This window comes from Melanostigma gelatinosum (assembly GCF_949748355.1).
Source record: "Melanostigma gelatinosum genome assembly, chromosome: 4".
Taxonomy (NCBI): Eukaryota; Metazoa; Chordata; class Actinopteri; order Perciformes; family Zoarcidae; genus Melanostigma; species Melanostigma gelatinosum.
Genome location: NC_136637.1, coordinates 28,141,639 through 28,165,287, shown reverse-complemented (window position 1 = coordinate 28,165,287; position 23,649 = coordinate 28,141,639). Strand labels below are relative to the sequence as shown.

At 45.9% G+C, this 23,649-nt stretch overlaps 3 protein-coding genes and 1 long non-coding RNA gene across 4 annotated transcripts in view; 2 read left to right on the top strand and 2 right to left on the bottom strand.

The window, feature by feature from the left end:
• The first annotated feature begins 610 nt into the window (after window positions 1-610).
• Window positions 611-4,635, top strand: tmed5 (transmembrane p24 trafficking protein 5). Its single transcript, XM_079266801.1, has 4 exons — window positions 611-928; window positions 1,341-1,438; window positions 2,109-2,295; window positions 3,344-4,635. The coding sequence occupies exons 1-4, from the start codon at window positions 740-742 to the stop codon at window positions 3,560-3,562; spliced, it is 693 nt and encodes a 230-aa protein (XP_079122927.1). The 5' UTR covers window positions 611-739; the 3' UTR covers window positions 3,563-4,635.
• Window positions 4,636-4,827: 192 nt separating this feature from the next.
• On the bottom strand, window positions 4,828-6,388 carry LOC306776187. Its single transcript, XR_013771905.1, has 3 exons — window positions 6,321-6,388; window positions 5,196-5,286; window positions 4,828-5,099 (listed from the first exon to the last, which is right to left on the bottom strand). It is a non-coding gene; the product is annotated as an uncharacterized lncRNA (long non-coding RNA).
• A 1,423-nt stretch (window positions 6,389-7,811) lies between these two features.
• On the top strand, window positions 7,812-9,914 carry pigc (phosphatidylinositol glycan anchor biosynthesis, class C). The gene is made up of 3 exons (XM_079266964.1): window positions 7,812-7,881; window positions 8,602-8,833; window positions 8,938-9,914. Exons 2-3 carry the CDS (start codon window positions 8,606-8,608, stop codon window positions 9,583-9,585), a joined length of 876 nt encoding a protein of 291 aa, XP_079123090.1. The 5' UTR covers window positions 7,812-7,881; window positions 8,602-8,605; the 3' UTR covers window positions 9,586-9,914.
• A 1,612-nt stretch (window positions 9,915-11,526) lies between these two features.
• Window positions 11,527-23,649, bottom strand: part of dnm3a (dynamin 3a) — a 21,811-nt gene continuing 9,688 nt past the window's right edge. The window contains 8 exon segments of the mRNA XM_079267281.1: window positions 11,527-11,917; window positions 13,437-13,595; window positions 13,668-13,891; window positions 14,592-14,753; window positions 15,385-15,496; window positions 18,556-18,659; window positions 22,979-23,008; window positions 23,010-23,087. Of these exon segments, the coding sequence (XP_079123407.1) occupies window positions 11,884-11,917; window positions 13,437-13,595; window positions 13,668-13,891; window positions 14,592-14,753; window positions 15,385-15,496; window positions 18,556-18,659; window positions 22,979-23,008; window positions 23,010-23,087 (903 nt within the window). The 3' untranslated portion in view covers window positions 11,527-11,883.

Genomic DNA, 23,649 nt, shown 5'->3' with positions numbered 1-23,649 from the left:
TGCAATGGAGCTAAATTGTGTTATATGTATCATTATCATAAATATCATCGATCATTGTCGATCAATTCATTTTTTGTTTTATTTAATGGATCTGAAACTTTTGGTTTAAATTCCAGATCATTCAAATTGAAACGTAAATAAACTGGAATAATATATATATATTTTTATTTAGCATAGAAACATCTTGAACCCCAAAAAAACACATATTTATATATTTATTTATAACGTCAACCCTCCTTTCCTTCTTTAAATGTGTACATTGTATTGTGAAATAACAATATGATTAAAACAACGAATTTTATGTCTAAATACACTATCTACGCCGGTTTCTTCTGTTTACCCCTGTGAAGGTTTACCCTTACGTTGAATATGATAACTACATATCCCAGAGTGCAATTCGAGAAGCTGGCTAAATATGTGCCTGCACTTTTTCATTTTTAAATCGTGGGTTGTCTGATGTATATCAACTTATAAACACATCATATTAATCAGAGTAATGTGAAATAAAATGGTGAATATAGCTGACATTGTTTGAAGTAACAAGTAAAATGTGTATTTTAGTTTTTTATCAGGCGGGGTCCTGAGGTTTCGACAGTCGTCAGTACTAAAAGTGAGAAGAACATTTTCACACAGAAGTGAAGTTTTGGGCGAACATACCCCGCTTTACACCGCGGTTAGCTACCGTAACACCGCGTAGTGGCTCTTTTTGGGACTTTTTTAAAGACACGCAGGCTTTACCATGGAGGTACTCCGGGTGGTCGTGCTCGTCCTGTCCGTGGTGGTCGCTCTGGTCTCGGAGAGGTTCGTGGTGCTGGCTTCCTTCTCTCAGTCTCTGGACTCAGACTTTACGTTCACGCTGCCAGCCGGTCGCAAGGAATGCTTCTTCCAGACCATGAAGAAAGATGCCTCTCTGGAGATTGAGTATCAGGTGACTATAAATATACTCACATAAACTGGGATATGCAATTTAAAAGTTATGTGAGAGAGAGACCACATTAAACTTATTTGTTATTGTAGTTACTGTTCCCGTTTACATATCCCATTAAAGCAAACTACACTGATATACTTTAATGTAAAATGCAAATGTTGTATTAAGCAGTAGAGCCAGTGGGGACCCACACACCTTGAGTAAACCTGTTAAGCCGGTCAGTGTGTGACAGCTGAATGATGCTGATTTTCTGCGGTCAGGCAGTTGCTCTTTGTTATTGGCTGTGGGAGAAATAAATCTCACACCTTGTATTTCAGTTGTATTGTCTACTACCCTGTGGCTCATTGCTTCCACGTCTCTCTCTTTTCTAATTTTTTTTTCTCTGTCCTCCTTTACTTCTCATGTCCCGCAGGTATTAGATGGAGCAGGTCTCGATGTGGATTTCTTCATCACCTCTCCTTCTGCCCAAGTGGTGTTCAGTGACTACCACAAGTCAGATGGAGTGCACACGTAAGTTAGGATTTAAGGAATCATTTTTATTGTCATTATGCAACACAGAGATGCACAACGAAATGCAGTTGTAGCCCATTTGTTAACACAACAGACGCATGACAAACAAAACAAAAACAGGAGTACATCATAAGGAATGTAAACCGCCGCAAGAAAAACAATTCTATGGGCAGATAATCTGGCTGACATCTTCACGTTAAAAATTCAACATATTGTCCATCAAATGTGACTGTGATTGAGCACCAAGCATCATGATGCAAACACAGAGTCCCCCTCCTCTGGTCCCACCGTGGTCCTGCTCTCTGTCCTGCTGTCCGCCCCTCAAGAGCAGCTTGATCCTGGACCACGATAGATCCAGGTCTCTGTGAAGATGTGGACTCAACAGTCACTGACCTCCAGCTTATTTTTCTGCGACCAGGCATCCGACAGTCAGGAGCATGCTGGGTAGTGGAGTACCCCTGAGGTCCTAGCTGGGTTAGCTTAGCATCCATCTCAGCTCTCCCCCTCTCCTCCTGAGATGTTGACAAATGTATTCTGTCACATGCCAGTAGTGATGAACACAACAAATAAAGACAAAAATGGAGCAAAATTCATGGAAGCTACCGGCCGCAGCATTTTTTTTTTTAAACTCATACATGTGCACGCTCTCACTGCCTGTGCTTCCCGCCAGCGTTGTCGACACCGAGGACGGAGACTACATGTTGTGCTTCGACAACACGTTCAGCACCATCTCCGAGAAGCTCGTCTTCTTCGAGTTGATCCTGGACAACATGGACCAAGATGATGAAGAGGTGGAGGACTGGAAGGAGTACGTCCAGGGAACGGACGTGCTGGACATGAAGCTGGAAGACATCATGGTGAGGGATGCAGCTGGTCTGAGACACAACACAAATGTTAAGCTATTCAGAAAAATATAGATTTTGACATTGCAACCCATTCCAGAGTAGTTTCAGACTTTCCTTCTCTTGTCCACCAGCAAGATAATTGTCACTGTGCCACCGATGCTCTTAGCATGAAATCGAGGGTGCAGTGAGCCAACAGGCTGTTCGTTTGCACCATTCTTCCCTGCAGTATTTTTTTTTTTTATAACCGATCCACTTGTATGTCCGTTTATCCTGTTGATCAGACTGTTTTATTGAAGAATAGCATCGCTAATGAAGCTACGCTAACTAGCTGACAAACGCATTGCATTTAACCGCTGAGGACACGTGATCTCGTAGGAGGAGACGGTCACGGGCTCTGACCGTGGTCGTCCTGCTACCAAGCAGGACCACAGCAGTGCGGCACAGCTACCCCCTGCTGTGAGACAGTAGGCGGAAACGCATGTTTGCGTGGCTAAAAGCAAACCCACCAGGGACACACAGAAAACAAACCTTACACATGCAAAGTCAGGAGGCTGTCGCAAGAATACACAATGACATGAACTCTCACCGATTGGGTGAGGGAAGCCAATTGTCTCAGCTTGCACCACAATAGCCTGCAATGCCCCGTCATCAGGAACTGCCTTTGAATTTGTGTCAGAAGTCACATCGGCCTCACTTACTCACTGGCTTTAAAGACAGGAAATGGGTCTCCCAGCTGTGCAGGAAGTTGTTTTCCCATGGACGGTCGGAACACACCTGACCTGTTTACAAACTCAGTCCTCATTTTTGATCACTCTGCTTTGCATTTAGTGAGTTTAGTGTCAAGTACATAAGAGGAACAAGGTATATCATTTGTCTTCTCAGATTCTGTCAATCCAGTCTGACTCAGTGGATGTAGAATGTGGGTATGAGTCGGCCATTGGCGGCATTCTCCTCCCCTTCCTCTATATCCTGTACTCGCCAACCCCCAATACGATTGCGATTCATTTCAGAATCACAAACAAGCCAGAGCTCACCCGTGTGTCTCCTCTCTCCTCCTCAGGACACCATCAACAACGTGAAGGCTCGGCTGGGCAAGAGTGTGCACATCCAGACGGTGCTGCGGGCGTTCGAGGCTCGCGACAGGAACATCCAGGAGAGCAACTTCAACCGGGTGAACCTTTGGTCGGTGGTTAACGTCATCGTTATGATTGTGATCTCGGGGATTCAGGTCTACCTGGTCCGCTCGCTGTTTGAAGATAAACGGAAACTTCGTACATAACGGCACCCTCCCAAAGGAAGGACGGAGAGAGAAACTAACACGCACACCCCTCAGATCTCTTTAACATAAGATGTCTTCTATACACATGCACACAAACGGACATTTTGACATCCTTAATAACAAAAGGCACTTCTGTTGTTGCTCTGCTTCTCAGCCCACTGAAGTTTTAGGGAACAACTTGGAACTATCACCCCATCTACTTTACAACCTATCTCTTTGCTGCGGAAAGAAAAGTCCCTGTGTCTCTCTTTAAGACGTATAAATTGTTTTTATAGTCCTCGCTGACGTCACAGAAAGCGACGAGCACGTTTATGATGTTTTTCTAACGGAGCCTTAAGTTACTGGGCTGGTGGCCAATTGCAAAAACAAACAACCAAATGTCCTTTTTTCTTTGGACATGTTTTTATATAAACGAGATGAATAAATTATATGGTGTCTGAAGAATTAGATTTTATATTTCTGCCAAATAAGAGTGGGAAGTGCAATCAGTATATCAGCAAGTGTTCCCGTTTGTAAAGAAGTTGTACTCATAAATGTACCTTTTGTGTGTTTCTATGATGGCTTGTGTTTAGCTGCCAGTCTGAGGTCTTTAGAATACTTTGCCACGGACGTTTATGTTTCTAGAAATCCAGTCTCACTTTCCCGGCTCATGCCAACACTGGAGGAGAAAAAGGAACCGGCGTCTCTTACCGACGGCTGCACTTCTCTCCTCCGCGGTGGCTCGTTGCCCGGCTGGCAGCCGCCCTCCTCTGTGAAGCCTCACTGCTGCTGGCGGGTGTCTGCTTACGGCCACCTACTGTGTGAAGACGTTGCCGCCTGCCTGTCTCTCCTGTGACCGGGTCTATTTCTATCTCCCCGACACCTGGAAGGTCATGACCACTACCACACCGCTCGGTTCAATGAGTGCGAGTCAGTTCGCTGCCGCGGCTCCGACGGCATTCCTTTTAGGGGTCAGTGTTTAATTTAAGTACTGTATGTTGAGATAAGTGATGGATTAGTAATATGAAGTTGCAGTTTCTGATTTGTTTGTCATCTGTTCTACAAAAATAAAAGCCTACGAATATTTTAAAAGTATTTCTAAGTTACTGAGTAAGAGGTTGTTAAAGTTTCTGGATCAACAGTAAAGTCTTTTTTTTTTACTTCTCTCGTGGAGCAGTGGGGGAAAGAGTAATGTGGTATTTATTCAACTAATGTCCTGTAATTACAAATGTGTATAAATGAAACAATCCTACATTCTTTCTGACTTCTGTGTGTTCCTGCTGATCTTGAATCGTGCCGTACTTGGAGGCAGCGAATCAAACTTCATTCAGATACCTTCAGGAAAGCTCGGGCTTCTTCAAGCGGCTCTTCTTCAACCCGGCGGCGTCTTCTGGATCTGGTGCTGCAGTGATGTGATGCTTAGACACTCGCTGAGCAGCCCGGGAGAACTGACAGGCGAAGAAGTGGTTGTTGCCGCTGTTCTGGTCATCGGACACTGCGTGGATGATCCCGTCCTTCTGGAAACACCGTCTGTGTTGAGACACGACCCGATCCTCTGCTGTAGAATCCAAAGATAGGTCGATGTGTGAGAAACACATAAGCATCAGAGAACCAAAAATAGGCAACAACTGTCTTTGTGTTGTGCAGATGTTACTGTGGTGGTTCTGGTTTGTGGATCCTTTGAGCTGCTTCGTCCACTGGCTGCCTGAGTTGTCACACAGGAGACAGAAGGCTGCGCTCCACTGCTGTTTGACAGAATACAGACGAGGTTATCGATGAATATCATTGGACAGTAATAAAAACTGGAATGTTTTATCAATTTTATGCAATTTTTTGTTGTTGCAATTATTAAACTAATGTCTGAAATGAAGGCCCTCTGTATTTAAAACTACACACAAAAGCAGAAACATAATCAAAAAATATCTTGCATCTCTTGACGCTGAACTCAAACCTCTATAAAAAGCCCTTTGGTGGGCTGTGTCTTCGCTTACGGCCATACCACCCTGAACACGCCCGATCTCGTCTGATCTCGGAAGCTAAGCAGGGTCGGGCCTGGTCAGTACTTGGATGGGAGACCGCCTGGGAATACCAGGTGCTGTAAGCTTTTCTTTTTTCCCCACTCTTTACAAAACAGCAGAGGCTCTGGAGCGTCACAATGTCCTGGTTCTGTCTGAGTGACACCTTGAGGTGGTCTGTTATTAGCCTGTAGTCAAATGATTTTGTAACGATGCACCATTTCTTCTAAAGGCTAATCTGAAATTGCAAGATGCAAGACATTTTGTAGTTATGTTTCTGTAGACAACCGTGTGCAGTTATTTGGAGCGTGTACAACAGGCAAAACACATAGATGCAGCCTCAGCATTGCTTGATATGAGTTTAACGTCGGATCATGCATATGACAGCCCACCAGCAGCAGAGGATGAGGACGAGGATACGAATAACCAAGCCGACCAGACAGACCTCGGTGGGGCCACGATTGCAGCAAATGCAAGCTGAGATGCAGCGCCTACTCTCGGAAAATCTGAATTTGAAAAAGGAACTTTCCGATGAACGATCCATGTTTGATTCAGAATTTTTCGAAAATAATGATGAAAAAGTGAGATATATGTGTGTGTGTGGGGGGGGGGGGGGGGGGGGGGGTGAAGTTAGGGGTTAGTTTAAAGTTAATTCCTACGCACACAATGACAAGCATGTACAATATACACAAACACACGTGTCTGTTTGCACTGAGTAAACATTGAATATTGCTAAATATCTGACCAGATCTGTATATATTTACCCTTCCAATGACGAGATGAGAATTCTCGACGACCGTTGCTTTGACGTCTCGGACCCATCCACTGACAAACTGATTATAAGCGTCGAGCCCTTTGTAGCACTCCAACTCGTCTTTTGTGTAAGGACTGGGGGTGTTCACGAGATACGTGTAGATGTTGGCGTAGTTTACCGATGGAAGATAAGTAGGATCGGCACTGAAACGATCTGCACTCATCGTATAGGGATCCAAATTACCAATAACCTTCAATTTGGCCAGGTAGCGAACCTTTGATGCACTATCCAGTGATTCAAAGTATGGTATTTTCGCCGCACTTCCTTGTTTACTCGCCGCCATGTAGGATCTGTATGTACTCCAACATGGCGGACAGACCTCGTATCTAAGGAGATCGTGACGTCGGCGAGACCACTCTATGGAAGTGGTCCTAGTCAATGGATTACATCACGTGACTTGGTACTTGTTGATATTGTTTGTTTCAAAAATTACGATAAACTCTCAAAAAAACCCAAAAACGATAAAGTCAACAATTTGTCTAATTTCAGATTAGCCTTTAGAAGAAATGGTGCATCGTTACAAAATCATTTGACTACAGGCTAATAACAGACCACCTCAAGGTGTCACTCAGACAGAACCAGGACATTGTGACGCTCCAGAGCCTCTGCTGTTTTGTAAAGAGTGGGGAAAAAAGAAAAGCTTACAGCACCTGGTATTCCCAGGCGGTCTCCCATCCAAGTACTGACCAGGCCCGACCCTGCTTAGCTTCCGAGATCAGACGAGATCGGGCGTGTTCAGGGTGGTATGGCCGTAAGCGAAGACACAGCCCACCAAAGGGCTTTTTATAGAGGTTTGAGTTCAGCGTCAAGAGATGCAAGATATTTTGTGGTTATGTTTCTGTAGACAACCGCGTGAAGTTATTTGGAAATGGTAAGAGTACACACTTGTTTGTTTATTCACCTTTTTTAACTTAGTGGAGAGTTTTAGAGAGTGTATTTATTGTTTTTATGTCTTGGTGTGTATTTAAGTCCCTGTATTTCATGTGTGCGCACTAGGTGACAAATACATTTTTTGATTGATTGAAATGTATTTAAAAGTGCATTATAAGAGTAAATATGCATGAGTTTTAGCAAGACTGAATAACAGCAAGACCAAGGAGATTATTGTTGACTTCCGGAGAGGCCACACTCAACACCCACCACTGACCATCAATGGTGCTGACATAGAGAGAGTGAGCAGCACCAAATTCCTGGGGGTGGACATCAGTGAGGACCTCTCGTGTATTCACTTTATATGTTTATGTTGGACTAGAGAGAAACGTCTTTTCAACTCCCCTGTATGTTCAGTACATTGTGGAATTGACAATAAAGCAAACTTTGAACTTTGAACTTTGAGTTACATTTTTGCAGGCATGTTGTTCTGTGGGTTGGCCAGTCTCATGTGTGTGCCTTTTGTCTTTAAAACAATCCACCAGCAGGGGGCGCTGTGAGCTCTATGATAAAGTGATTCACTTCCGCTAAAATGACAGAAGGAGATTGTAGCATCGGCGCCGAATAAAATACCATCGCAGGTAACGTTAGGTCACAAATTATTTTTTTAAATATTCGTGGAGATTGTTTAACAGATCGCCAATGGTTGTCCATAATCACACTGTTACATAAGGCACGTCTGGTTTTATTATAGTCAAGTCAAAGCCGGAAGTAGCGACAGCTTCATGCTAGCAGCACCGGCCAACCGTTGAGACTGTGTTCAGAATAGATGCGTTCACCTGGACCGCAAACGCAACACAAAGTGTGATTCAAAGATCTGTTAATATCACGCAATACATTCACTACACGATGGATAAGCTCATTAGCTTCGAAGCTAACGTAAAAGCTCAAATACATTGGCACAAACCGGCTCGTTCACACAGTCTAGCTTCGTCTGTGAAGCTAGTTTACGTGTTTGGTGAAATAATGGTAAATGTTGACTTCGAAATTGTTTCTCAAAGCAGTGGATAAGCACAATACGTGGTCATCCAGATGTTCCCAGGCTCATATTTCCTCCAGCACACACACACACATGTTTCCTCGTGATGTTAAAATATGTATAATTATTTAAAATGTGGTTACAGATTAGAGTAATCCTTATAAGTATACCCTTTAAATTGTCAGGTTTTTTGTCTCCAAGTAGCCTTTGCTATTCTTTAATCAACATTTATCTATATTTGCTGTTGTGTGTGTGTGTTGGTGTCATGTATGAATGGACGGATGCATTGTGTTTAACCCGGTGGATTGCAAACTGTGTTCAGGGTGATGGGACCAGACGGGGTCCCGGGTCCAGCTGTGCCCTGGCGGAAGGTGCTGTGGGAGTGCCAGCCGTTCCCCGACAACTACGTGGACCAGCGGTTCCTGGAGGAATTGCGGAGGAACGAGGGCATCCGGCAGTACCGCTACTGGGCCGTGGTGCGAGAGGCAGGCTTTGTCGGAGAGCAGCTGTCCTGCGTGGCCATTTTTATCACCCTCTGGCTCTACATGGAGCAGGTAAAGGCTCCAGAAAGATCTACGGCTCCTCGTAGAGCACATTGTGCCCTTTTAAAAATATATATCAAATGCATAAGTCCTCCACATCTCTGCTGTCCTCACAGAGTCTGCTGTTCCCTGAGACGCTGTTGTGGACCAGCCTCGTCTGCGCCCTGCTGGGTTATGGACTGCACCGAGCCTTGCCAGCTCCAGTCGAATCCAGCTGCGAGCCCCGGACCCGACTGGCTGACCTGCAGAGCGCCGCCATTTTTCTCTCCTTCACCTTTGGCTTCTCGCCAGTTCTGAAGACGCTGACTGAGTCCGTGAGCACCGACACTGTGTACGCCATGTCGGCCGTGATGTTGCTGGCCCACCTGGTGTCATTCCCGTACGCCCAGCCATCACCTCCCGGCAGCTTCTCCCTGAACGCCGCCCTGTTCGCCTCGGTGTGTTTAGCCTCGAGGTTACCCGGGGCCCTGCACACCTTCGCCATGCTCACCTGCGCCCTGCTGGTGTTCGCCCTGTGGCCCTGCCTGCTGCAGAGGCTGAGGGGGAGCGCCCCCGGCCAGTTCGCCGGGGTGTGTGTGGGAGTGTGCGTCGCAGGGGTAGCAGGTCTGGGGTCCCAGTGGACAGGCGGAGCCGTGCTCTTGGCCCTGGCCCTGGGGAGCGTCACGCTGCTCTGCCCGCTGCTGCTGGTCAGACTGCAGAGGCACAAGGACAACATCCAGGGGCCCTGGGACGAGGCGGAGATCCACGAGGACCTCGGCCACTAGCGGACCGAGCCGAGAGGACCACATGACGGTCGTCTGAACTGAACTCCATCGTCGGTCCACATCTGTTTGGACAGTCATGACAACTTGTTATACTCTAATGTTCAAGCTCCTATTAGCTTCATAAGTGTTCTGAATTTAACAAGTGATGCCGACTTGCATCACATTGTGATGCACCTATTTGATATCGGTGATGTTTTAACAATCTGTGGGAGGTGTTCTATGTTTTTTATGATTGAGTACAGTGTGTTGTTGGTGTCGTGTATGAATGGACGGATGCATTGTGTTTAACCCGGTGAATTGCAAACTGTTAAAATGAAACGGAAGTTTAAACGAACAATTTAAAGGGTTTGTAATAAAGAAAAGTTTCTACAGTGAGATGTTATTTAATATAAAAGTTAAGGATGACTTATTTTTACTATAGTGGGAGCGTAATGCAACAATAATTAATTCATGTATTGTCAGTGGTACATGATGCATTCATCTCTGATTTTTAGAAGTTTTCATGTTATTTATGGAGCGCCAGTTCACTGCTCAGCAATTAATGACGAGAGATTTTAATTTATTTTCAATGAACCCGACAGCTTCTTTCTAATAATGTAGTATAACTCATGAAAACCTGCTTCTGTTGATCATCACACAGAGCAGAAAACTGCTGCAGTACACCAGTAATACTTAAAAACCACTTACCTCTATTTTCTAATTCCTCCTATAATGCTAAAGGTATTACAATTATGAACAACTTTATACATCAACGGTCGAACTTTAATTTGAGTATTTGTACTTTTTTCTTGTAGATTAACGAGGAGCTTTGGAGATGCTTTTCAATATCTTATCATTTATAATGATCAAAATATTCAATTTTAAAGTTTGGTCTTCAACTGGAGGACAAGTAAGAGTTTGGGAATAATTATTTATTATGGCCAAATATATTTTTAACTATTCCTATGTTTGCTGAAAATCTAAATGAAATGTGATGTGAATGTGTGTGGACGCTAGGTGTCGTACATTCACCTCTCTTCACCCCGGAGTGGTGCGAAACGTGACCGCGTGCCTCGCGATGGTTTTTAAACGCTGCGGTGGCGCCGTTAAGCGGGGGATGAAGCGCGACTTCAACATCCGGTTCAGCAAGCCGCCCGTGTGCGGCTTCCACGTGCGAGGGGGAAGTGCGTGGTGGTGATGGCGCGTCACCGATTGCACGGTTCCAAATTATATTTTAATCATATATACAATATTTTTAATCATAGTATATGGTTTAGCTACTTAACCAACAAATTATTGCAAATTATATTTTTAATTACATTATTTTTTGTGTTTATTTAGATGTTTTATTTATGGCATAACCAACAGTGGTCCACATACACCAGGGATCCCCAAATAGTTCTGTTAGGGAGCCCTATAAGCCAAAAGAACCCGAACGACCTTGAATATATATTTATTGTATATTTTTAGACGCTAAACAAAAACTTCATGCTTAGTGGTCTTCTGCAGTCCTTCTCTGCAGCTTTTGGGTTCACAACTTACTCCACGTCTGTTACACTCACACCTGTCCCCCAGCAAACAATGCCAGGTAGGAACTAAAGTTACTCTGAGGCCGAATGTACGCACATGCAATAGCTTAACTTAAATGTTATACCTTTAAATAAAAAAAGTGATCATGTAATAATAATTTGATGTATTAATCCAACTTCCAAATCTATCTAGCTGTCTATACGGAATTAAAACAACCCAAAATGTAACTGAGGCTACAGTTGGAGCAGAGATAACATTGATAATTCCTGTTAAACATCATTTGCTGAATTCTACTCAAGATAAATAGTTTAATTGGGACATAACTGAAATTGAGCTATCATGATTTTTGCTGGGACAACAGCCACAAGGGCCCTTAAATATTCTTGGATCTTAGTTGGCAAACTGCGGATATACACAGAAAACCTGAACACGTTCAAAAATATAACCTGTTTATTCATAAAACAGTGAAAATAGTTCATGTGTATTCTCTTTTAGCAGAATAACTAAAAATTGATATTTCTATTTACACAAAGTTCAGGCACTTGAGGAAAGTCGGCAGACAGTCGAGCACATTCCGGCTTTTATGGCCGATGATATTATGTACAAAACAGACTCAAGGCTCAGTGGATTTGGCAGACGGCAGCTCTCAAAGGAAGGCGCAGAGAAGCCCGTAGTGCTTCAGCTGGATTATACATCACACAGGTCATGGGTGTCTCTGGGCAGCAGTGAGCGGCAGCTGGAAGGATCACTGGGGTGGATGGGTAATGGAGTTCAGAGCAGAGAGGACCGTTATTTCCCGTTTGGGATAGCTGGAGGATGCCTCCTGGAGAGAGAAGGTCACATCAAAGATTCAATGGTTCAGTGTAATCGAACAATATTAACAGAACAATCACTTGAATGCCTTATAATATCGTTCACAAGGAGAGACGGAATGAAATGCAGCAGTGTGCTTTGTTCTTGTATTATCGACAGAGATCCACCATTCAATATCCACCATTGCATTTGTTTCTTCTACTGTAGATTTCTTAACGGCAGACCTGACAAACTGATTGTAGAGATAATGTCTGATCCCTCATCATCATAATCTATGAATCTAGTTATGCAGCAGTTCGCTCAACTGTGAGTTATACCTCCGGATAGCATAAAAATAGGAGCACATCAGCTTCATATGTCCATTTCATCCATAAATTAATAAAAACACAGGCTAACTGTACGTCTCCACTGCAGCTGCAAACTTGTGTTGGCCCTTCAGTGAACAGCTTTGAGGCCGATGGTGTAAACACAGAAATAAAATATATTTCTATGGATGTAACCTGTCATGACCCCGGGATTAGAGGCTTGTCATGAAAATGATGTGAAAACTTGCAAAAACAGTTTCATGCCATGTAAAACACGGAGAATCATGAGGGTTTGGCAGAGGAAAAAAATGCGGAATAAGAGCGAAGAAATAATGGTTATGAGAGATTACTATAATACAGCAGTCCGTTAGAAAGATGGAGAGATGTACAATTTAGCAGGAAGCTTTTCCAAATGTTGGAGCACTGCGTTACAAGTTTCCATGTACATATCTTTTAGATTTTGCCATTATGTCACACATTTGGATTGTTGCACAGTAGATGACCTGTAGTGTCAGCATACTTTACAATAATTTGAATAAATATGGCGGAGAAAAAATAAATAAACTTATAGAAGCAAGCTCATGCCCCACGTACTGTATATCTATAGGGGGGCGAGCGATTGAGTGAGAAAAAGAGGCATGGCGTTGGATGGAATGAGTCAGGAACGGAAAGAGGGAGACCATGCGGGAAAGAACCTAAAGAACCATCGGAGAGCACAGAGGAAATGAGGCGGAGAGAAGAAGGCGAGACCGGCCAAAAGCAGGGGAGGAACCAGTGAAAGAGGAGAAGTGAAGAAATGTACAAGAAAAATAATTGGGGGGGAGAGAGAGAGGGAAAATAACGGTTACTGCATGAGGGAAACTGGGGAGGGCGATAAAACAAAATGCATGCTGGAAAGAGGGAATAAGAGGGGGGGATGAAGGACGGAGAGAAAGATGAAAACTTGATAGAGCGCTCAGCCTGTTGTCTCTGGCTCCGGTAGAAAGCTGCACAGAGAGAAGTCCTGTCTACTGATGGGAAAGAGAATATGAGAAACACATTTTTCCAGCAGACCCCCACCCAGCTCAAATAACAACTCCCTCTGCCCCCGAAGCACACGGTTTGATCGTGTGTGCGAGTGTGTGTATGCATATATGCCAGTGCATGTTTGAGTGGCAGATCGGAGGTCATCTGAATGTAACCGGTCTGGTTTCAGGGCCTGCGGTCGTGTGGTTTCTGAGTCACCTTGGCACACTAGGTGGAGCCCGGCTGGGCTGGCCAGCGAGCTGCCGAGAGCCGTCGGCGCTCGTGGAAACGGTGTGAGGAGCGGGCACCCGGCGGACAGACAGGGCGTGGCCGCGAGACATCACCGGCTTGGTCACAGAGATTTTACGGAGCGTCGGGCTGGGGTGGAATAAGAGAGCGTTGAGTGACAGGCGACAGGAAGCACAGCTTTACCGCGTGTAGTTCAACTACCTGGAGGCCTGTATCCAGGAGGAGTCCACGGGTGGAGGCAGAGGGGTGGTGCAGGTGGAGGTGGAGAACTTCCCGACGACGGCGAGCGCCTCCTTCAGGGCAGCGTGCTGGCGGAGCACCTCCTCTCGGTGCCGCTGCTGCTCCGGTGACTCATCCATCAGCGCCGAGCATTCTCCCAGAGCGTAGAGCTGCGCCAGCAGCTCACAGCTAATGAACTCCTTCACCTACAGAGGGGGATTATTAACAGCTGCCACAAGTCAAAATGTTACACTTTGTAAACTGATAGTTTACTCCGATTTGGGAGATTATGGCCCGAAATTCTTAAAGGGACAGTTCACCCCAAAATCTAAATTACGTATTTTCCCTCTTACTCGTCGTGGTATTTATCATTCTAGATTGTTTTGGTGTTTGTTACGGAGATCATTTTTTCCTCTCCAATATAATTACATTAAATGAAACTGACTCGTCAAAAAGTACATTTGGAAAAACTCAACAGCAACGTCTCCTTCTAGAAGTTCTGACCCGGTTACTCTACAGACCTCGTTCTGAGCAGTTTTATGTCGATGATTGAAAGAAAATAGTTCCAACATAAAACTGCTCACAGCTGTGGATCGATAAACAGCACGACAGGTAAATGAAAAATATGTATTTCTGGTTTTGGGGTGAACTGTACCTTTCATTAAAAAGGGGCTTTTCCTTTAAAAAGGGACTTTTCCAAGTAGTTGGAAAATGCAAATAGTGTTTCAAATGGTGACGACTTGTATGAGAGACAAAGAAATACAGATTCTAATGGCCAAGTTATGGGGAAGATTAACGCCAAACAAAGCCACTTCAAAAACGTTTTAGCAGGTTTTGCTGGGCTGTGGGAGAGAAGAAAGAAAGGGGAAATGATGAAAAGTGAGGAGTCTGGTGTGAGTGTCCTACGCTGTTGATCATGAGGTGCATGACGGTCTTTGGCATCAAGTCCTTGAAGGTCTTGTAGATGATGCACATGTAGGAGTTCACCAGGCTGCGAATGGTTTCCACCTGACGCTCCAGCTGAGGGTCACTGAAGTTCTCAGGAGCTCCGTTTCCCCGCCCGTCCACCTGAGTGACACACAGACCAGATGGGAGTTGGGGAGTGATTGCGACATACTCTATGTTACTCCTGATTGTCCGTTTTGTTTTAACCGAGCGCAGCCAAACGCGCTGCAGTGTTGTAACACAGCCGGTAATTTCATGTTCAATACGGTCTCGTGTGTATTTTCAATATCTCGTTATCCGCATGCTTGCGACGAGAAGAAGTGAAGAGCCGCTGTGGAAGGAACAGGGAGAGCAGAATAGAGGGAACACAAGAGATGGGAGGTGGGCAGAAGAAAGAGAAGGGGGGAGCGAGTGAGGGACGAGGAACTACTGATTAGAAACAGACGAGAACACACACACACACATGTTGTAGTGACATCATGGGCCAAGAATGCTGTGCTGAGGAGCCAACGACAGAGCGAGATGGAAGGGGTGGGGGACTGGCTTTTTTTATTTCTCTCTCTCGCTTTGGCAGGGGAGGAGAAGGGGGAACACGGAGAGAAGGGTGAGGGGTTACGGTCAGCGTTTTAAGCGTTAGCAGAGTCAGTCAGTGCATTCAACGCAGAAAGGTAAGGAGCAGACAGGTGCAGCTGCCCCCACAGCTACGGTCAGGGGTGGGTCTAATCGGGTTGAATAAGCGGGTCGGAGTACTGACGGTGACTTTCTCCGGGTAGACTCCGGCCTGCAGCAGGGACGACTTCCAGCTGTCCACCTCCTCCTGAGAGCAACAGGCCAACTCCAGGCACTTGTAGTCCTTATACACGTACCTGCAAAACATTGTCAGACGTCTTTCCGGTCAGCAACAACACTCTTTCCACAATACAGATGCTGCGTCCAAAAATTACACACCAACATTTATTTCCCTATAACGGTCTATAATAATGTGAGATTGTTTTTAGTACGTCCGGAACCTTAGTGTGCCAACAGTACGCAAGTTGCATACTATTTCTGGTGAAATATTGTAGAATGGACACTACGTCTGCATAAATATCCCACAATGCAATGCCAACTCACACAAAAGTACATTAACCGATATTGAGTATGTGGAGCGTAGCATGCAATCTCACAACTGTACATCCCTTCAACAAACAGAGTTGTGGGGAGACTGACCCATTGAGAACATACATACTGAAATCATCCACAGCTTGAATACAGAGTGCTGAACGATACGACAAGCGTGACCAAAAAGAAGAACCCTGACCTTTCAGTAATGACACGTAATTACTGGTTTCTCTCATAAACTCAGAGGAGATGATGGAGACGGAGCTTTAGTCACAATGCGTGGGACAGTTTCAGCCGAGCGACAACGTCATTCTCAGCTATCTGCCGCCTCCTCTTTCTGAACATGTTCACTTCCAGGTGAAACCAAACAAGTGTTGCTCCACGTCTTAAAGGGAAGAGAGGAAAGTAGTCCCTAGTGGTGCTAAAAACTGAATCATCATCAATCTTGTGAGCTGTTTGAGATGCTGCCAGTCACCTTTTATCAGTGAAAAGAAGACTTCAGAGCTAAAGTGGAACCGAGACCACGTGGATGATTTTAAATCCCCCTTCTTCACTCTTGACCCACTTTGTACACAAGTCAACTGTTATTGGAACAAGGTTGCTTTGTGTGTAACATGTGAACTCAACTCATATTTGCTCATTGACAAGATTGCATTTGTACAGTTTTCTTGTGTTTCCATAAAAGTAACAAATAAAGCTGGAGTAGGCAGTTTCTTTACACATAACATTTCAGCAAATTGTTGTTGAATCGCAGCTAATCACAGGACACGTCAGAGAGAGGGCGATCCTATTCACTGTTCTACAAATGAAGATACGTTTGCACATCCCTTCAGATGTGAAAGCCTGATTCAACGGTGGAAGAAAAGTTGCTATTCCAGCATTGGCAACATGTGCCTCCCTACACTGCAAAGCAACCCAAAAACAAAATGGAGACGGACTTATCAAAAAGATCGACGAAGCCTTTTAGAGATGGAGAGAAAATGTTGCTAATCATTTAGCCTTCACAGGCCCACAAGTTTGCCAACGGCGGTCATTTTATAACACGATTTGTCGGAGCTTTCATGCAACATTTTGTTGAAATTATTAGCAGCATTATTACCAGCCTGGTGTAATGTGGACGCGGCTTATTTAAATGTGGCACAGGCTGACCGGAAGTATTGAATTAAATTCTCTTTAATGTCTCTGATGCTAGTTTATTACCTTTTGATTTTACCACCTTTATGAAGCAGCAGAAGCGGCTCTACGTTAGCGTCACTACATTCAGTTTTTCTTTTTTTCTAATCGTCACACGACATTATGATGGTCTGTACTTGATGCTTTAGTCTGGTGATATTCAAGTTGTATGTAGCATTGAACAAAGCTTGTGTATACTTACTATACTATGTATGTAGTATGTATATACTATGCATTTCCTATAGAGTCTATTCTTTATTTTCATGATGCATTTTGGTTGTTGTGTATACGGTCACACAGGGACAATGTTCAATACGCACTTTAGTTTGATTAGTTGATCACATGATTGCCCTTATCTCCATCATCTATTTCCTCAATGTTACACTCTTTCCCCTCCATCTTTCCCCTCTTCACTCCGTCTCCCTCCGTGCTTTGGCGGCAGCACATCAAAGTAAGAAACCGGCGAAGGATCTGGAGCAGCCTGCGGCCCATCTGTTAAACATTTTTCTTTAATCACTCGGTTGTTTCTTTCGCCCCTTTTGTTGTTCCCTTCTCACATCCAGAACACAGAGCAATTAACCTCAAATATGTGAACCCTTTTGTGTGTTTGAGAATGAAAGAGACAGCAGAAGTGGAAAGAGGATAAAACTGCAGCGAGAGAGAGAGAGAGAGAGAGAGAGAGAGAGAGAGAGAGAGAGAGAGAGAGAGAGAGAGAGAGAGAGAGAGAGAGAGAGAGAGAGAGAGAGAGAGAGAGAGAGAGAGAGAGAGAGAGAGAGAGAGTCTGTGAGCTTATGGCTGGGCTAATAAGTCAGGGCGTGGTGGCTAACAGACGGGGGAACAAGGCCAACAATGACAATACTAGAGTGCTATTACAGTAAGATCACGATACACGCTGACATTCGTTTACACCAGCGAGCGCACATTAAAAAGGTTCTCTGCGCTGATTTATCGCTCACTTCGCTGTCCTCTCCTCAGCTCGTAGCCGGCGTGAGCTTTTTCACTCACCTTGAGGAATTTCTGCACAGATCCTTGACTGCTTTAGATTTAAAGAGTTTTTGATTCCTGTCAGGCAGGGACAAAACCACTGCAATGTCTCCCACACACACACACACACACAAATACAGAAAGAGAAACAGAGAGAGTTAGGGCGCAGGAAAAGGGGGGCGCCATAGGACAGAGTTTGACACATTCCTGGCCGATGGCTCTGATATTCTCTCTCTTTCTCTCTCTCTCCTGCTTTCTTTCTCCTCTCAACCCTTCCAATTCTTCTTTTCTCCCTGCTTTTTGTGGTGAGTCGAGCAATTCTTTCCAAACAAGAGCAGCCTCATCTCTGCTCCAAGCTCTCTGGCTTTGATTAGCTGCTTAATGAGCCTGCCGTCGGTATGCTGTGGTCTACACACACACACACACACACACAAATCCAGTCTGTGTGTCCGAATGCAGCATAGCACAGAATTATAAACAACGCCCACATGCTCTGGTACAATCAGCCGGGCTTTGAGTCAGCTCCAGCTCATAAACACACTCAAATAAACCTTGCAACAGCCTGGCATACACTAGAAACTACCCCCGCTGCAGTGCCCGCTGGATATCCCTTCAGCCCTGGTGGCAAAGTTGAATGGAAGAGGTCAAAGACAGGACACACACAAACCTTAACTCCGTGTTGTAGATAGCAAAGACAAGTTTGCTGGACATGAAGCCCTTCTCCACATCTCTGAGCTTCAGGTTGTCCAGGGGAAGCATGTACTTCTTCTCCTTCTCCTGGAAGAGACAGAACAGAGGTATGCGGGGTAAAATATGACATCACAGCGAGGCAACACAGGTGTTGATAGCAGACAAAACAACAGAGAATGAAGACAGTTCAGTCGTGGGGGGATTGAGCTTAAATAGTTGTATGTCTGGTAGTAAATATTATTCAGCCAGCCTCTAGAGAGGAACGACCGGGGCTTGAACTGCAGAAGCAGACGTGAACGGGAGATGCTAGTAGAGCACCTGAGTTCATCTGATGAAGTGTCTGCCTGTCAGACTGACTCCCATTAGCGTAAGAGAGAGACAGCGGGAGAGGGGGAGAGAGAGGGAGGAGGAGGAGGGGGGGGGGGGTACCAGAAGTCTATAGTCTGTCAACACCGCGGGAACTTATGAATGACAGGGAACAGTTGGAGGAGTGGAGCGGCCCGCGTGAGGAGAACCAGACAGTATGGAGGCAGGGTACGGAGAAGTGAAGAAGGGAGGGAGGGAGAGAGGCCGGGCCCACATGTGAAAGTCATTACTCAGACTCTAGCTCTAACACAACATTTCTCCTAAAGTGAAGCCCTTCCCCCTTCATCTCTCTTCCTCGGCCTGCTCCCTCTTTCTAACCTTTGAGCAGGGGGGGCTTCAGAGAGGCTGGTCAGAGGAGCACCCATGGGTGAGGTAAGGAGGGTACGAAATAGAAATGTGATGTCCGCAGTGTGAACGAAAGCACGCCTGCTAAACAGGGTGTCCATAAAAATGTTTGCATCTGAGCACGTGCACGCATGATGTACGGGATGCGATGTGTGCCGGTGGTACATTTCGGGGTCCTTCCCTCTCTCAGTGCTCCCCTGAACCCTGCGACTCTCTTCCTTCGTTCCTCTTTCCTTTTTTCCAAAAGGGGCCCACTTCCTGTAACAGAGGCTGAAAAAAAAAGTGACTGGACGGGATTGGCGCTCTTACAGCAACATCTGGGATCGCTTTGGACAGAGGGGGGGGGGGGAAGGAGGAGGAGACTGGAGAGAGTATAGGGTGCTCTGATGGGGTAGAAATAGAAAGTAGAGATGATGAAGAGAGGAAGAGGAGGGATAGAGGTGGATAGAGGGATTTGAATTTCTTTTTTGCGAGAGTAGGAGAGGAAGGGGTTGAGGAACATAGACAGCAGGACAGAGTGGGGGGAAACTGCAGACCACTCCAAAGTTGATTCCCCATGGGTCCCATCAACCCATATATGGCTGCTAAGTTCCTCCCTAACTCTCTCTCTCGCTCTCGTTCTCTCACTCCCCGCATTTCCTCACGCCTTCCCCGAGTGAACGGGCAGATCCCGAGCTGAATGAGTGAATGTGCCACGTCAAGACTGGATACTATGCCGGGACGCAGCCCGGGCGGACGCCCGACCCGAGACACGCTCACATCTCCGGAGGAGGGACACCCGTAAGGAGTGGATGTCTGATGTGTGCGAGACCCCTCGCCTTGGCGACTCCTGCACCGACACAGGATAAGAAACAAGAAAATATAACAGAGGAAATCTTTTTTCCCCCCGATTCCCCCTCCGCCACTTGCAGGACTGTTGGCGGGAAAAGGGGGGAGGCCGAAGAGAAAGTGAGAAAGGGTCCTGCTCCGTCATCCCAGTGTTCAGACTACCTGTTCAGGATCTTACTGGTGTACAGTAGTCTGCACATTGGTTAGACTGTGCAAGGAAGTGCTTCAGCGGCGAGACTCGACGGACAAACCTGCATGTACTCTCGGCTCGAATACTCTGATGCATTCACTGTCCCCAGCTATCCACTGTTCAAACTGCTGCCATTAACTCTATATTAGGTCAAGCGTAATGATTTGTCACATTTGTTGGTGGCGGGTGATAACTACGAGAATTTTACATGCATCGCATTTAAGAAAAGTCTTTTACACACATTCATTGTAGCGAAGCTCGAAACTAACTGATTCTTTATGTCAGGGTGCCTCTCACTGGGTATGTTAAGGTTCTGCATGTGCATCCGTGTGACAGTACGATAACCCCTGTGCTCAAAGACATCATGGCACTGCTTTGTATGTGCATGTGTGTGTGTGTGTGTGTGTGTGTGTGTGTGTGTGTGTGTGTGTCATATTGGTGTCAGGGTGGTCATGAAGTATCATACATCAGAGCTGCTGTGTCTCCTCGTCCTGTAGACTAATGTGTTTGAGATATGGAACGGGCCTCTCACACACACACACACACACACACACTCACACACACACACACACACACACCTACACAAAGAGGGGAGCGTGTAGATTAAGTGTATATGCATGAGCCGTCTGTTTTTCTTCAGACTCCCTGGTGGAGCCCTGGCAGTCGGGGGGGTGAAGGAATGCATGTCTGGTCAGTGTGCTGCGCAGATTACACTGTGAACTACTGTGCTGCTCGCTCAGGGTACAACTGTTTAGATACTCAGGGGAGATGTACCGCGCGGCCGTAAAAACGTTAAAAGTATCCAGACGCAATAGGCAGGATGGAGGGAGGGGAGGTTGAGGGGTGAGGGAAGGGGGGGAGAGAGAGACTGTGGAAGATTTGAGAGGAGTGGGGGGGTGGGGGGGAGTCAAAGGGGAGGTCTGCAGTGTAGAAACAGCCATGTGGGACTTCTCTGGCAGATCTTGGAAGCTGGTGTTTGGACAAAGCTTCAGATTTTCCAGCCAGGAATGTGCAACAGTCCCAGAGAGACTGCCAACCACAGAGAGGGGGAGAGAGAGAGGGGGGGGGGGGAAAGGAGGAGGAAAAGGCAACAGAGGTAAAGAAAGAGAAATTTAAAAAAGGAGGGGGGGGGGGGGGCAGTAGTCGAAAGAAAGAATAAATGTCTGTGGAAGGTAGTGTGGGCGGGGGGGGGGGGAGAGAGAGAGAACTGCAAGAGAGAAGAAGCAGAAGTTTGGCTGCAGGTCGCACAGATGCAATGTGGAAAAGGCAGACGATACGATCTACTGTGATAATATGGGTGACTGGTTTTGCACTCAGGCCTTCCAACACAGCCGAATAAAACCTCCCAACGTGGTGAACACAGACCGGTCCAGCTGAACCAAAATTCATTTTTTAAAGTTTAGAAGTTTTTTCGAATTAGCTTGAGTCCACGTAGTGACACATGCGCGTCTCATCACGAATCTGCAGCCAAAGGTTGTTTCTCTGATGTGCTCAACAGATATGTGTGTGTGTGTGTGTGTGTGTGTGTGTGTGTGTGTGTGTGTGTGTGTGTGTGTGTGTGTGTGTGTGTGTGTGTGTGTGTGTGTACAATATGCATGCCCTGGGGCGAGGAACACTGTTTTCAAGAGACCCAGTGTTTATCTGAAAAGTGACCGTGTGTCTGTCTGAGTTTGTGTATATTTTTCTCCACTATTTGCATGCCAGTTTGTTTACATCAGAGTCCGCATGTGTACTGTATACTGTATATACTAGTCTGTCCACTGTGTGTATGCGTGTGTGAGTGTGTCTTAGTTTGGCTTGGAGCAGTCTCCAGCTGTGTCAGAGTGAGCCGCTCCAAATGCCTGAACTCCCAGAGGAGGAAGAAAAGGGGGAGTGAGGGGGAAGAGGGAAGGCAGAGCGGGACGAATGTGGAGGAGGGGGGTGGGGGGGGGGGGTGGGAGGGGGGGGAGGGGTGAGGTCAGCGGAATGAATGGGGGAAACGGAAGCCGGTCCAGGTTGGCAGCAGGGAAAAAGCAAAAGAAAACTGTTTGGAGCAGAGAAACCGGGTTTAGAAGATGCCTCTTTTAGTTATCCGGTGTCATATGTCAAAAAGCGTCTAGTTTGATCCACAGCACGGCCGGTTACCAAGAAACACTAACTTATCTGTAAAAGCGTTCCATCAACCACTCAGTTACGTTCTGGGAAACAACACGCAACTCTAGTTCTTCCACAACGATGGCGGCGTTTTCATCCAGATGCGAGTGTTTCCAGGTTTTTATATCCGAGCGCTGCGTATGTGTTCCCCTTCTTCTGACCTCACGTCCTGCACTCTGCCCTTCCTTCGTCCCGGGACATGGACTGTGACAGGATGAGACTGGTTAGTTGTGGTGTGTTCTGCCTGTCTACACTTGCTGTGCAGACCTTCTGCTCCTGTACAGCAGGCACAGACAGGCAGACAGATGGCAGCCCCACAGACACTAGAAACAGAGCTGAGATGGCTCCACCACTGACTTCAACGAAGCTGTGGCAACAATACCACCAGATGAGAGGGATTTCCCCTTCCACTTGATTATCTCTCAACCTCCCAATTAACGTGCTGTGTCAAACTGAGCTCTGTGTGAATAAACGTGTTTTAATAAACAGAGTGCTGCTGTGTTTTGACTTTAAATGTCTTGAGTGAGAGCGTGAACACCTCACACTCGTCGTCCCTGAACCAGGACAAGACTCTCTGCACTGAGGATGAACCAGTATTCCTTGGCTCCACCTTTCATGATGCCGATGTTGCTGATGGTCAGCCAGCCCTTGCGTCATGACCTGCAAGACAAAACGAGGGTAAGGAGCTCAGATGGCTGACGTCATCAAAAGCATTCAGAGGACAGTTTGAAGGAAAATTTGATGAGCAAGGTAGAATAAAATAAAGGCCACACAATAAGAGTGGACTCTTGCTGATGAAAGAAAGAGTGAACACTTGACACTGTAGGAAAAAAAGAATAATTTGTGAGAAATATGACGCGATACACACAAGGGTAAGCACAGAATCAAAAAAGTAACGAAACACATTTGGAGGTAAAGACACGACATTAGAGGCTGGAAGAGTGAGATGACATAAAAGATACCAAGACATTGATACGGACATCCTGCACACAGGGACAACATCAACATGTGCACGAGTTTATGAAGCGGTTGGGACGGCAGAAGGTAAAGACGATGAGGTTGAGACAGAGAGAGAGAACACTTGTCACTGAAAAGAGTTTTGAAGTGAATCAGGTGCAGATGATAAAATAAAAGATTGACAAAGCTACAAGAAGCCATTTGCCAGTGTGCGTGTTTGCATGCCGACCCACAACACTTAAGCTTGAATCC